At 43.2% G+C, this 15,385-nt stretch overlaps 1 protein-coding gene across 1 annotated transcript in view; it reads left to right on the top strand.

Moving 5' to 3' along the window:
* The window catches only part of CLSTN2 (calsyntenin 2), a 1,070,252-nt gene that overhangs the window by 978,135 nt on the left and 76,732 nt on the right, over positions 1 to 15,385 (top strand). Inside the window, exon 9 of the mRNA XM_089669513.1 lies at positions 6,696 to 6,858. Within this exon, the coding sequence (XP_089525639.1) occupies positions 6,696 to 6,858 (163 nt within the window). The remainder of the gene's footprint in view (positions 1 to 6,695; positions 6,859 to 15,385) is intronic.

Below are 15,385 nucleotides of genomic sequence, written 5' to 3'. Positions count from 1 at the left end.
AGAGGTGGAGCGGTTGGTGAGGTGGATGAGTCTAGCCGCTGAGTTCAGGATGGTCTGAAGCGGGGAGAGCCTGCACTGGGGTAGGCCGGTGAGGAGGGAGTTGCAGTAGTCGATGCGTGAGATAATCAGGGAGTGTACTAGTAGTTTCGTGGTGTCTGGGGTAAGGAAGGAGCGTATCTTGGCGATGTTGCGAAGGTGGAGCCTGCATGTGTTTGTAAGTGATTTGACATGAGGTTGGAAGGAAAGGTTTGAGTCCAGAATGATGCCAAGGACTTTGGCTTGCGGGGCGGGATTGATGATGGTGTTGTTGGTAGTGATGGATAGGATGGGGGGGAGGGCGTGGGCAGGGGGAAAGATGAGAAGCTCAGTTTTGGAGAGGTTAAGCTTGAGGAAATGGAGCGACATCCAGTCTGAGATGTCGTTTAGGAGGTGAGTGATGCGGGTGGAGAATGTGGGGGTGAGGTGAGGGGTGGAGAGGTAAATTTGAGTGTCATCAGCGTAGAGGTGGTAGTTGAAGCCGTGGGAGTGTATGAGTTTGCCAAGGGAGGAGGTGTAGATGGAGAAGAGAAGGGGTCCAAGGACGGAGCCCTGGGGGACCCCAACAGAGAGAAGGAGGGAAGGGAGGTGGCACCATTGTAGGAAATGCTGAAGGAGCGTCGGGATAGGTAAGAGGAGAACCAGGAGAGAGCGGTGTCTCTGATGCCAAGGGAGAGTAGTTTATTAAGTGGGAGGGGGTGGTCAACTGTGTCGAAGGCCGCGGAGAGGTCCAGGAGAAGGAGGACAGAGTAGTCATCTTTGGCTTTGGCGGTAAGTAGGCCGTTGGTGATTTTGAGGAGGGCGGTTTCAGTGGAGTGTAGGGGACGTAAGCCAGACTGTAGTGGATCAAGGAGATTGTTGTCAGTTAGGTGGGCGCTTAGGCGGTCATAGACTAAGCGCTCAAGGAGCTTGGAAGTGAGTGGCAGCAGGGAGATGGGTCTGAGGTTTTTTGGGGCAGTGGGGTCCAGGGAGGGCTTTTTGAGTATGGGGGTGATGTGCACATGCTTTAGGGGGAGGGTAATACGCCCATAGAGAGGGAGAGGTTGAAAACGTGGGTGAGGGAGCGGATGAGGGAAGAGGGGGGTGACCGGAGGAGTTGAGAGGGGATAGGGTCCAGGGGGCAGGTAGTGAGGCGGGCTTCTGAGAATACCCTGGTGACTTCCTCAGTGGTAGCAGGGCTGAAGGAGTGCAGTGCTGGGGGGGTTACGGTAAGCGGGGCCTTGGGTGTGGTGGGGGGCAGTGCGGTTGCGAGGTCAGAGGAGGGAAGAGATGAGGGGGAGATGATGGGGAGGCTAGGTGGGGAGGTAGATTGCGAGTTGACTATGTCCTTACGGATTGCATCAATCTTGTTGTGGAAATGAGTGGCAATCTCGTGGGCGGTAAGCGAGGTACTGAGTGGCAGAGGGGGGGGGGAGAGTAGGGAGTTGAAGGTGGAGAAGAGTCGGCGAGGGCAGGTGGAGAGGGTGTTGATCAGGTTTACGAAGAAGGCCTGCTTGGCGGTGTGGAGGGAGGAGGTGTAAGTGAGGAAGGCAGATTTGTAGAGGGAGAACGCACGAGGGGACCTGGTTTTGCGCCATAGTCTCTCCAGCGCGCGACTGCGACGTTTGAGGCATTTAGTATGGTCTTTCTGCCATGGTTTGAGTGGTCTAGGTTTGATGTTTCGTGTGGTTAGGGGTGCCAGAGAGTCTAGGGTAGCTGATAGTGAGTCATTGTACGTGGTGGTGGCTAGGTCAGGACATGACAGTGGAAGGATGCTGTCGTGTAGGCGGTCGGCAGCCGAGTGGAGGGGGGCCGGGTTCAGGCTGCGGAGGTTGCGGCTGTTGATGGTTTTGCATTCTGGGGGGGGGGGGGTTAGGGGAAGGGGAGATGGAGAACGTGAGGAGGTGGTGGTCGGAGAGAGGGAAGGGGGTGTTAGTGAAATGGTTGAGGGTACAGAGGTGGGAGAAGACGAGGTCCAGGGTGTTCCCATTGATGTGGGTGGAGGATTGAGTGTACTGTGTGAGCGCGAAGGAGGAGGTTAGGTGGAGGAGTTGGGAAGTAGCCGGGTTGTTGTCGTTGATGGGGATATTAAAGTCCCCAAGGATGATGGTCGGTAGCTCAGAGGAGAGGAAGAAGGGAAGCCAGGCGGCGAAGTCATCCAGGAAGCGGGGTACGGATCCGGGAGACCTGTAGATCACTGCAATCCTTAGGGGGGTGGGGGTGAAGAGCCGGATGCAGTGAGCCTCGAAGGAGGAGAAGGTTAGGGAGGGGGGGTTAGGGAGGACCTGGAAGGTGCTCAGCGGTGATAGGAGCAAGCCGACACCACCACCTTTGTGACTGCTCAGTCTTGGTGAATGGGACCAGACGAGACCTCCATAGGAGAGTGCCGCAGGGGAGGTAGAGTCAGTGGCCTGTACCCAGGTTTCGGTGATGGCTAGGAGGTTGAGGGAGTGGGAGATAAAGAGGTCATGGATGGTGGTAAGCTTGTTGCAGACCGAGCAGGCGTTCAGGAGTGCAACCGAGAGAGGGGGGATGGATGCAGGGAGGAGGGGCACAGGTATGAGGATGAGGGGGTTGCGGCGGCTGGCGGGAGCAGGGGGCCCCTAGAGGAGGGGTGAGGTGGTGAGGGGCCAGGGTTCAGGGAGATGTCCCCAGCAGATGGGAGAAGGAGAAGGGTGAGGAAAGAAGAAATCCATGGAGCTGGCCAGAACCAACTATTGAGGGAGTCTATTCCACATTTTCACAGCTCTCACTGTGAAGAAACCTTTCTTTGTTTGGAGATTAAATTTATATTCCTCCAGACATAAAGAGTGCCCCCTTGTCCTCTGTGATGACCTCAAGGTGAATAACTCTACACTGAGTTCACTATATGAACCACTGATGTATTTAGACATGTTGATCTTATTACCCTTAACCACTTGCCGACCGCAGACAGCCGAATGATGGCTACACTGTGACCAGCCAGTTCTGGGAGGACGTCATATGACATCCTCCCAGAATGCGCCCTCCCGCGCGCCCTCGGGGGCGCTCACCCGGCGATCTCCATGATCACTGTGTCCTACGGACACAGCTGACCACGGGAGGTGGTAAAGGGCCAATCACAGCAGCCTTTTACAATGTGATCAGCCATGTCCAATGATACAGCAGAGCACTGGTAACTGCAGTAGCCGGTTATCAGCTGCACTTTCCTCTCGCTGTCACAGCGAGAGGAAATTACTGCCGATAACCGGCAATGGTCAGAGGTGGGATTAGCACCAATCATCAGGGCACTGATGATCAGTGCCTGATGATCGGTGCCCAGCAGTGCCACCCAGCAGTGCCGCCCACAAGTGCCCAGCAGTGACACCCACCTGTGTCCATCAGTGCCACCCACCTGTGCCCATCAGTGCCACCCACCTGTGCCCAGCAGTGCCACCCATCAGTGCCACACATCAGTGCTGCCCAGCAGTGCTACCCATCAGTGCCCAGCAGTGTCGCCAGTCAGTGCCTTCAATCAGTGCCACATATCAGTGCCCATCAGTGCCGCCTATCAGTTCTCATCATTGTTGCATATCAGTGCCAGCTCATCAGTGCCATCTGTCAGTGCGTCTATCAGTGCCCCATCAGTGCCACCTATCAGTGCCCATCATTGTTGCATATCAGTGCCAGCTCATCAGTGCCACCTATCAGTTTCACCTCATCAGTGCTGCCTATCAGTACCCATCAGTGCCTGCTAGTGCTGCCTATCAGTGCCCATCAGTGCTGCCTATTAGTGCAGCCTCATCAACGCACATCAGTGAAGGAGAAAAATCACCTATTTGCAAAATTTCATAATAGAAACAAGGAAAAAAAATGTTTTTTCAAAATTTTTGCTATTTTTTTTTGTTTCTTGTGCAAAAAATAAAACACCCAGTGGTGAGTACATACCACCAAAAGAAAGTTCTGTTTGTGTGAAAAAAATGCTAAAAATTTCATATGGGTACAGTGTTGCATGACCACACAATTGTCACTCAAATTGCAACAGCACTGAAAGCTCAAAATTGGTCTGGGCAGAAAGGGGGTATAAGTGCCTGGTAGGCACGTGGTTAATCTCCTCTTCTCAAGAGAGAATAAATTCAGTTCCTCTAATCTTTCCTCATAGCTGAGCTCCTCCATGCCTCTTATCAGTTTGGTTGCCCTTCTATGTACTTTCTCCAGTTCCCCAATGTTCTTTTTGTGAATTGGTGCCCAAAACTGAGCTGCATATTCCAGATCAGGTTTTACTAATGATTTGTACAGGGTAAAATGAAATTTTTCTCTCTGGAGTCTATACCTCTTTTAATACAAGAGATGATTTTGCTCGCTTTAGAAACCGCAGCTTGGCATTGCATGCCATTATTGAGCATGTGATCTACCAGAACTTCCAGATCCTTCACCATTGATTCCCCCCGTTGTACCCCCCCTAGTATGTATGATGCATGCATATTCTTATCCCCCAAGTGCATAGCCTTACATTTATCAACATTAAACCTAATTTTTCACATAGTTGCTCAATTAAACAGTGCATTGAGGTCAGCTTGTATGTTAAAGACATCCTGTAAGGACATTATTCCACTGCACAGCTTGGTGTCAGCTTGTAGATCTGTATTCATTTTAAGGGATTCTAATCTGGTATTGTAACTTTTGTTCCATTTAGTATAGCTCATCTGGTTAATAATACTTGAACAAAAAAAAAGAGTTGCCAAAAGCTTTGGTTAAAGTTATAATGCAATTGCTATGGGAAGTGTCTTATTGAAAAACCCTCCGACAACTTGTCAAATGTAATTCTTTATTTGAGATTCATTGGATACTGCAAGGCAAGATGAACTAGCTCGTCTCCTAGATTGTAAGCTCGTAAGAGTAGGGCCCTCTTACCCCTCGTACGCTGTCTGTCTTTGTTGTACTGTGCCATGTATTGTCCCCCCCTATTGTACAGCGCTGAGCAAACCCTTTGGCGCTATATAAACTCGTAATAATAATAATAATAATAACTGTCTGAAATATAATTTTGGACCATAACACCGTAAGACTTTAGGGGGTTATTTACTCACACTGCATAGAAACCAATCAGCTTCCAGGTTTTATGGCCAAAGTTTAATTGAACAATTAAGCTTGCATCATGTATTGCCTTGACTACTGCAACTCTCTCCCCAGGAGATTACTTTTACATAGGCTAGTCCCTTCATTCCATCATAAATGCTGCTGCCAGGATCATCCACCTTACCAACCATTCAGTGTCTGCTACTCCTCTCTGCCAATCCCTCCACTGGCTTCTGCTCACCCAATTAAATTCAAAATACTAACAACAACTTACAAAGCCAACCACAAATCAGCCCCAGCTACATCACTAGTCTTTAAATACCATCCTAAGGGTTCTCTTCATTTTTCCCAAGACCTCCTACTCTCTAGCTCCCTGGTCACCTCCTGCTATGCTCACCTCCAAGACTTTTCTGAGCCTCTTCTATCCTATGGTACTCTCTACCCCAATATGTCCAACTATCTCCTACTCTGTCTACTTTTAGATGATCCCTGAAAACCCTCCTCTTCAGAGAAATCTATTCTGCCCCCACCTAACAGCTTAAGGTTTATTTTCTCCATCAGCTCATCCTACACATCTGTTAACTTTTGTATCACTTGACCCTCCCACCTAGATTGTAAGCTCTAAGGAGCAGAGCCCTCTGATTCCTCCTGTATTGAATTGTATTGTAACTGTACTGTCTGCCCTTATGTTGTAAATTGCTGCAAAAACTGTTGGCACTATATAAATCCTGAATAATAATAATAACAAACTGAATTTAGAAGTTGATTGGCTACCATGTACAACTACATCAGATTCTGAGTGCTCCAGTTTTAGTAAATCTGCCCCTAAATGTCAAACGTGATGATAAAGTGACCAATTGGATCGTTTTGTTTTCTTGGAGGAAAAAAAATAAATTTGATTGGTCATCATGGGTAATAACCAGGAGAGGACCAGGAACGTTTAGCCTGTAAGGCAAATACATTAAACTTGCAAGGGCAGGTTCCTGTGAGCTACAGTAGTAGGTCCTGTTCTGATTCAGGTCTGAATGTGAAAGTATCTGCACTCAGGGCTAACAGACCAACATATATATCAATTGCACTGGCCAGGGGGCAAATGTCCCTGCCCTCCAGCCCATTCATCCCCTTGCAATAACTCTGCTTTGTTTTGTTTTTTTCTTTTTTCCATTTATTGGAACTCTGCCAGTCTGTTCAGATAATATGGCTAGTCTTTACTTGTTGAGTACATTTTAACCGAGACATTAGGTGAAAGTATGTTTTCTATAAGACATATCATTTCCATCTTGACTTCTGCATTTATTTGTGGCTGATGTTCCAGTCATCCCACAAACACTGTATAACTTAAAAAAAAAGACTGAGCAAAGGCTTTCAGTTATGCTGTAACTTTCAGATGAAAGTGTGACATGTTTGTGTTTGTACGTAATTTAGTTTTATAACAATATTCTGTAGTGGACTCTAGTGGAGTGTTTTCATCTTGATACTCATAATGTTCATTATAACATCTGTAAGATCATATAAAATAGTATAACTAACTAACTCATTAACTAATTGTTAAAGCAATGTGTTATTGCCAGGTCAATACTCATACTTCTTTAGCATTGTTAAGATGTACATTCATGTAACATTATGTATTTTTTGTTTTCCAGATTTGTGATAAAGAATGGCATTACTATGTAATCAACATAGACTTCCCTCTGGTAACATTGTACATGGATGGATCAACATATGAGCCATACCTGGTGACCAATGACTGGCCAATTCACCCATCCCACATTGCAATGCAGCTGACTGTGGGTGCTTGTTGGCAAGGTAAATCAGTTACTTGTACCTAATTCAGCAAAGTAAAATGGTTTAGAATTGGAGTTTAAGCTGCCTAAATTTTTTTATTTCCTGCTCCCATCAGCTAACAAAATGTTTAAATAAAGACTTTTCACTTTCATTACATACCTTATTTTAGAATCAGTGATTATGTGCTTGTCTATGCAATGCAAGCAGACCACAGTTGGTGGCAGGGGCCAGCAGAATGCTGTATATATCTTCCTGAAAACATTACAGCACCTTGCCTCAGTGCTCCTCTCAAGAGTCTTCAACCTTGATGCAGGGATTGGGCTGGCTCTTAAGAGAAGTTATGCATATATAAAAATTCCTTGATGACTGGGTGTCAGTCTGGAGGAGTGAATGTTCCTGGGCAGACTTAATAAAGACTTTATGAATTGAAGTGGGAAGGGTCTGCCCATGTTATAAGATATTACATGCTGTGCCACTTCCATTGTTTTTTCTTCTTCCTAGTCAAGCCATTATGAAGTGGCTTTGTTTCCAGCTATAATAGGTACTCAGATTGGCTGGCTTTCATTCAACAATTTGCACTATCTTTTCAGCTATTATGGTAAGCAATTTACAAGTGGAGTACATTTGTGCAGTCATTGCTCACATGCTGTAAAGATACCTAAAGTATAAGACCATATTTTCTGTATTTATGTTTTTCCTGCCTTGTCTCCTGACATCTGTCTAAATACTGTAGGTGCTTGTGCACTATACCTATAATTTCAGCGTACTGGTAAAATGAACATGTTATGTATGTTAAAAACACAGCATTATTACTAAAATTGTGCTGTCTGAGATCCTGAACATGGGCCCTGTTCTGAATTGAGAGTCCTTGACTTCCAGGATCTTTAGTGCACCTCCCTGCTATTCCACTGTCCAGAAGGGTGCTACAGTGACAAATAGAGCAGTGCCCTATTGAATCATGCCATGGCATTCAAATCTCCCAGAAGTCAAAGACCTTGGTTGCACCTGCACTAGGTGTTCCTAAGATGCACACACAACAATAGACAAAAAAAATTAGATATTTAGTTATAAATGTTACTCTCTTTATTTAAAAATCAGTACAGATTTGCTGTAATTAAGCCCAGAAGATGGGAAAAGACTAAGGCCTCATGTACACTGCTGCTCCTAAATGTGAGTTTAGGAGCTTTTGAAGTTTTTGCCAAAGCCCCTAAACTCAACTCAATAAAAGCCTATGTGTCCATGTACACATAGACTTTTACCAGAGTTTAGGAGCAGCAGAGTTTAGAGGCAGTTAAATGTTCCTCCCTTGAACGCAGAAGAATCATTTTCAGGAAAGGAATGTTTTGGGCAAAAAAGCACTAAATGCAGCAAAACTGCATGTAAACGTGGCTAACCGCTAGCCACATTTAGCTCTTGGGCATATATCCTTGACAATTGAAAATTCTCTGGCCAATCAAATGGATAAACATCCAAACTCTAACCACGGGTAAATGTGGCTAAACACGCGTTCACACAGGTTTTTGCCGCGTTTAGTGTTTTTCTGCTGCCAGGAGACCTTAACGTCATGGGAGTTCATGTGTACATGAGCCATAACATAATCACTCACTTTTGCTCTCTTCTTTCTCCCTCGTTTCATCACCCTGTGCAGTAATTTGTATAGTATCTCCATTACAATTTAGCTGATCTGCTGAAATCAGATTAATCATATACTTAGCAATTTTAACGAATGTATATGGCCTAAATTAAACTTTTGACTAAAGTACCTTGAAGGTTGTGTTGTAGCCTGGATTATGAGAGCGCTATAAATGTGTTTCAATGGTTTCCCAGGAGTACCAGTGTGACTAGATTTGTTTGTGGCACAATATAAATATGTCTCATTAAAATGTATAGCCTACCTGGATCCATCCAGACATGCTATGTTATGACCAAGCTGCAGCTTAGCTGTTGTTTAGGAAACAGGCCAAGATTACTGTCAGTTCTGATAATGTAAAGGGTGGTTTTGTATTGGGTTGTAAATATTTTATAGACTAGATGTTAAGATGAAGAAGACAATATAACCAGTTACAGAATGTTATGGCTTAATTTTCAATTTGTAGGTCCCAGCATGATTTGGTAGTACTTTGAGTTTGAACCTGGAAAGGGAATATTAAGGATTTCATAGTTCCAGCTGTCCTGAGCTACACACGAGTCTGAGCAAATGAAAAATGCATGCCCACAAATTAATGCTTTCAGTGCTGTGAATTATAGAATAATACAAGCAAAATGTATTAAATAATGCACGCTTAACTGTTCATTATAAAGCAAAGTCTAAAGGATTGCAGTATGTATGTTCTTGCAATGATTTAACATTTGACGGTTTCACTTTAAGCCTCTCCCTGGATATGGTAATTCACAGCGTTCTTGAATGGGCTGTAAAGCTCTCACAGAAATAAAACATTTCTTTCACTATTGAGAATATGCACAAAATGTTTTTTAAAATCTGATTCAATGATGCACTTGTGATAAGGTGTAATAGATGTTTTAGGACATGACTTACCATCATCACCACTGTAAAGTATTGATTTTTAGCAAGCTCCTAAAGCCTGACTCTAGTCAAAACCTGTGAAGATTCTCACTGGGGTGGGGCGGGGGGATATTTCTCCTCCAGGCCAGGAGTGGGACAAAAAAAGGGCCGTGCATTTTAGACTGAGCAGCCAATTTTTCCAGGGGGGTAAGGGCACTCATAAAGGGGCACTGTGTAAAGGGGCACTGTGATATAAAGGGGACTGCACTGTAAAGGGGCACTGTATTGATTGCTGGATGGGTATGTCTTTTTGTTGGATGGGAAGTTTCTTTGCTGGACTGGGTTTTCTCTTTGATGGATTGTGATGTGTCTTTGCTGGATGGGGGAAACAGACCTCTTCATATAGCACAGAGACATCCCAACCAGCAAGAGACATCCCGTCCAGCAAAGAGACATCCAATCCAGCAAATAGACTTCCCGACCAGCAAAGGGACATCCCATCCATGAAAAAGGCATCCCATCCAACAAAGAGACATCCCCATCCAGAAAAGGGACATCCCCATCTAGCAAAGAGAAATCCCCATATAGCAAAGATACATCTCCATCAAGTAAAGATACATCCCAATCCAGAAAAGAGACATCCCCATACAGCAAAGAGACAGCCCAATCCAGAAAAGAGACATCCCCATACATAGTTACATAGTTAGTCTGGCTGCAAAGAGAAAAAAGCCCCTTCCAGTTCAACCATAAAAAAAGGATAATCCTATACCCACCCTTGATCAAGAGAAAGGCAAAAAACTCAGCAAAGCATGATCCAATTTGCTCCTGCATGGGAAGAAATTCCTTCCTGATCCCCGAGAGGCAATTGGAGATTCCCTGGATCAACTTTACCTATAAATGTTAGTAACCAGTTATATTATGTGTATCTAGGAAAGAATCCAGGCCTTTTTAAAGCAATCCACTGAGCTGGCCAGATCCAACTCTTGAGGGAGTCTATTCTACATTTTTACCGCTCTTACTGTAAACAAACCTTTTCATATTTGGAATTTAAATCTTTTTTCCCCCAAATGTAAAGAGTGCCCCCTTGTCCACTGTGACGACCTCAGGGTGAACAACTCTACTCCGAATTCACTATATGAACCACTGATGTATTTATATATGTTGATCATATCCCCCCTTAACCTCCCCGACGGTATTCCCGAGTGTAGCTCGGGGTAAAATTTCAGTACCAAAAGCGGTATCCCTGAGCTACACTCGGGCTTACCATGCGGCGTTGCTCAGGGATTCCCTGCAGTGCCTACCTTGTCCTTCGCTCCCACGATGCGTCCCCTGCAATGTCCCCGGCCATCTCCTCTGGCCGATGCCGGCATCTGGCTTCCGTGTTCCGGTTCCTGCGAGTGTCGGGATGTACGTGGGCCGGAACCGGTAGCAAATTTAAAAATTTTAGAAACTGTCATTTTCTAATAAACGAATATGACATAGTAAAATATTACTGTTTCAAAGCATTTCACATACATTTTGTCCCTACTGCTTTGTCCTGTGCCCTGCCTGCATTTTGACTGTTCTTTCTGCCTGGAAACTTAGAAAAGTCCATGGCGTCCAAAAAAGCGTCACTTTAGGTCAAAAGCGGTTTTAGACCAGCTAGAGAACAGCAATAGTAAATCAGAACCACTTGCAGAATTGAGTGATAATGATTCGTTGGGAAATGTGTCATCAGACACTGAAAACGATTCTGCTACTTTGCTCAGCGATGTGCGAACTTGGCGCTATATTTCAAATTTCAGTGTTTTTGGTTTGATTATATTATTGAATTAAATTTACTATTATATTATTATATTTTATCATTATGTATTAAATTATAATTTATGATTTCGTGTTTCAAGTTTTATCCTACCCGGAATGTTTACTAGATTCTTGTTCGGACAGATTTCAGTGAGTTATTCCTAAAAATTACAGGCCTACAATATAAAACGCCAAATTTCCATGCAAAATAATGGTACCGCTTCAGCACCAAAAATCTGAAATAATCATACCGCCAGGGAGGTTAATCTCCTCTTCTCAAGAGAGAATAAATTGAGTTTCTCTAACCTTTTATCATAGCTGAGCTCCTTTCTCCAGTTCCCCAATGATCTTTTTGTGAATTGGTGCCCAAAACTGAACAGCATATTCCAGATGATGTATTACTAAAGGGGCACTGTATTAATTGCTGGATGGGTATTTCTCTTTATTAGATGAGATGTTTCTTTGCTGGACTGGGCTTTTTCTTTGCTGAATTGTGATGTTTCGTGCTAGATGGGGTAAACAGACCTCCTCGTATAGCAAAGAGACATCCCGTCCAGCAAAGAGAAATCCCATTCAGCAAGGAGACATCCAGTCCAGCAAATAAACATCCCGACCAGCAAAGAGACATCCCATCCAACAAAGACATCCCCATCCAGAAAAGAGACACCCCCATCTAGCAAATAGACATCCCTATAAAGCAAAGGGACATCCCCATCTAGTAAAGAGACAGTCCAATCCAGAAAAGAGACATACATAGTTACATAGTTAGTCTGGCTGAAAAAAGACAAAAGTCTATCCAGTTCAACCATAAAAAAAAGTTATAATCCTATACCCACAGTTGATCCAGAGGAAGGCACAAAAACCAGAAGAGCATGATTCAGTCCCTCTGTAATGACCGAGTTCCCTATATGAACCACTGCTGTATTTATATATGTTGATCATATCTCCCCTTAATCACCTTTTCTCAAGAGAGAATAAATTGAGTTCCTCTAGCCTTTTCTCGTAACTGAGCTCCTCCATGCCTCTTATCAGTTTGTTTGCCCTTCTCTGTACTTTCTCCAGTTCCCCAATGTTCTTTTTGTGAATTGGTGCCCAAAACTGAACTGCATATTCTGGATGATGTATTTACTAATGATTTGTACAGGGGTAGAATGATATCTTTCTCTGGAGTCTATACCTCTTTTAATACAAGAGAGGATTTTGTTTGCTGTAGAAACCGCAGCTTGGCATTGCATGCCATTATTAAGCTTATTATCTACCAGAACTCCCAGATCCTTCTCCACCATTGATTCCCCCAGTTGTACTTCCCCTAGTATGTGTATGCATGTGTATTCTTAGTTCTCCAAGTTCATAACCTTACATTTATTAGCATTAAACCTAATTTGCCACATAGTTGCCCAATTAAACAGTGCATTGAGGTTGGCTTGTAAGTTGGAGACATCCTGTAAAGATTCCACTGCACAGCTTGGTGTCATCTACAAACACTGAAATGGTTTTTTTATTCCCAGACCCTATATCGTTTATAAATATATTAAAAAAAAGGGTCCCAACACTGAACCTTGTTGTACACCACTAACATTAGCCATGTGTGGGGAACTGTGTCAAATGCTTTTTCAAAATCCAAGTATACCACGTCCACAGTCATCCCTCTGTCCAAGGTTTTGCTCACCTCCTCAAAAAAGAGATCAGATTTGTTTGACAACTTCCGTCTTTAATGAATCCATGTTGTCTGTTGCTTAATCTCCATAGTGGTATGATTATGTCAATATTTCTGTGCTGAAAGTGGTACATTTTTTTGCATGGAAATATGTAGTTTTTTATTGTAGGCCTGTAATTTTTAGGAATAACTCACTGAAATCTGTCCGAACAAGAGTCTAGTAAACATCCCAGATGATAAAATTTGAAAAATGAAATCATAATAATAATAATAATAATAATAATAATAATAAATAATCATAAAAAATTATAAAAATACATTTAATTCAATAATATAATCAAACCAAAAACACTGAAATTTGAAATATAGCACCAAGTTCGCACATCACTGAGCTTTGTCGCAAAATCGTTTTCAGTGTCTGATGACGAATTTTCCCACAAATCATCACTCAATTCTGCAAGTGGTTCTGATTTACTATCGCTGTTCTCTAGCTGGTCTAAAACCGATTTTGACCTAAAGGGATGCTTTTTGGACACCATGGACTTTTCTCAGTTTCCAGGCAGAAAGAACAGTAAAAATGCAGGCAGGGCACAGGACAAAGCACTAGGGACAAAATCTATGTGAAATACTTTGAAATCGTAATGTTTTACTATGTCATTTTAGTGTATTAGTGAATGTCACTTTTTAAAATGTTTAAATTTCCCGCCGGTTCCGGCCGCCGTATGTCCCTTACGCCCCGATGCACGCAGGAACCGGAACTAGGAAGACGGATGCCGGCATCGGCTGGAGGAGATGGCCGGGGACACTGCAGGGGACACATCGTGGGAGCGCATGACAAGGTAAGTGATCAAGGGAATCCCAGAGCAATGCTGCAAGGTAATTCCGAGTGTAGCTCAGGGTTACCACTTTTGGCACTGATAATTATCCCGGAGCTACACTCGGGAATACCGCCAGGGAGGTTAAAATATTTTTTTCCAGCAAGAACTCATCTATGTGGTCTTTTATTAAACTCTCCAGTATCTTCCCAACCATAGATGTTAACAAACAGGTTTATAATTACTTGGTAAAGATTTTGATCTCTTTTTAAATATTGGCACCACATTGTCCTTATGCCAATTCAATAGTACTATGCCAGTCATTAAAGAGTTCCTAAAAATGAGAAACAATGGCTTTGAAATGACAGAGCTTCTTTAAGGACCCGTAGGTGTATGCCATCTGGTCCAGGTGCTTTATTCATCTTTATTATGTCTAAATATTTTTGGATCATATCAGTTGAGAGCCAATCTGGACCATCTGGGGCTTTGTCAATACCATGTCCATTATGAACAAGAGCTCCCCCTTGCTCCTTTGTATACACAGAGCTGAAGAAGGTATTTAATAAATTTGCCTTCTCTTTATCCCCAGTCACCCACTCTAGATGATTTTGTAAAGGGCCTACATGCTCGGACCGGACCTTTGTACTATTAATATATTTGAAGAATTTTTGGGGGTTTGTCTTTCTATCTTTTGCAATCTGTCGTTCGTCTTCAGTTTTTGAGGTCTTTATTTCCTTTTTGCATATTCTGTTATATTCTTTGTAACTTTTAAAAGATGATAGCGTTTCTTCATTTTTATATTTAATAAAAGCTCTTTTCTTATTATTTATAGCTTTTTTTAACTTTGGCCTTAAGCCACATAGGTTTGATTTTTAGCCTTTTAAACTTGCCCATGTGAGTATATTTTGCAGTTTCTTCACAAACAGTCGGTGTGAAAAACTTCCATTTCTGTGTTGTGTTCATCAATGCCTATATTCCCTCCCAGTCTAAGTCTTGGGGAGCAGGTCTCAGCCTTGGAAAATTAGCTCTCTTAAAGTTGAGTGTTTTTATTTTTCCTGTATGTGCTTGTTGTTTACAGCTAACAATAAATGAAATCATGTTATGGTCACTGCTACCCAGATGTTATTTTATAAGGACATTAGTAATAAGCTCTGCATGGTTTGAGATTACCAGATCCAGCAGAGCATCATTCCTAGTTGGGGCCTCTATAAACTGTACCATAAAATTGTCCTGTAGTCAGTTTATACATTTTTGCCCTTTAACTGTTCCTGCAGTGCCATTACTCCAGTCAATTTCCACATAGTTAAAATCCCCTATTATATCACTGTCCCAGCCCTTGCAGCCCTTTCGATCTGTGAAAGGAGCTGAGGCTCTACCTCCTTATTAATGCTGGGTGGCTTATAACAAACTCCAATGGTTACCTTTGTATTATGCATTACCATGTACAGTTCCACCCATAATGTTTCAGCCTCATCACACTCTCCATCAACTAAGTCCTCTTTCACACTCGCTCCGAGATCACTTCTCACATACAGACAGACACCACCACCTTTCCTTTTTACCCTGTCTCTCTGAAAGAAAACATAGCCAGGAATATTAATGGCCCAGTCTTGTTAATAATGAAGCCAAGATTCAGCAATACCAATTAAATCATAGTTCATTTCATGCACCAAAGCTTCTAACTCACCTATTTTGCTTGGCAGAGTGATGGCATTGGTGAACAAACACTTTAAACCATTAACACCTCATGCACACATATTTTACATATTTTTTATTTTCATACAAATGGTA

The sequence above is a fragment of the Staurois parvus genome, unplaced genomic scaffold, assembly GCF_062004578.1.
Source record: "Staurois parvus isolate SC_StPar_1 unplaced genomic scaffold, SC_StPar_1.0 ptg000078l, whole genome shotgun sequence".
In the NCBI taxonomy this organism is placed as follows: domain Eukaryota; kingdom Metazoa; phylum Chordata; class Amphibia; order Anura; family Ranidae; genus Staurois; species Staurois parvus.
Note: the sequence above shows the minus strand (reverse complement) of the source record. Positions and strands in the feature narration are given on the sequence as shown.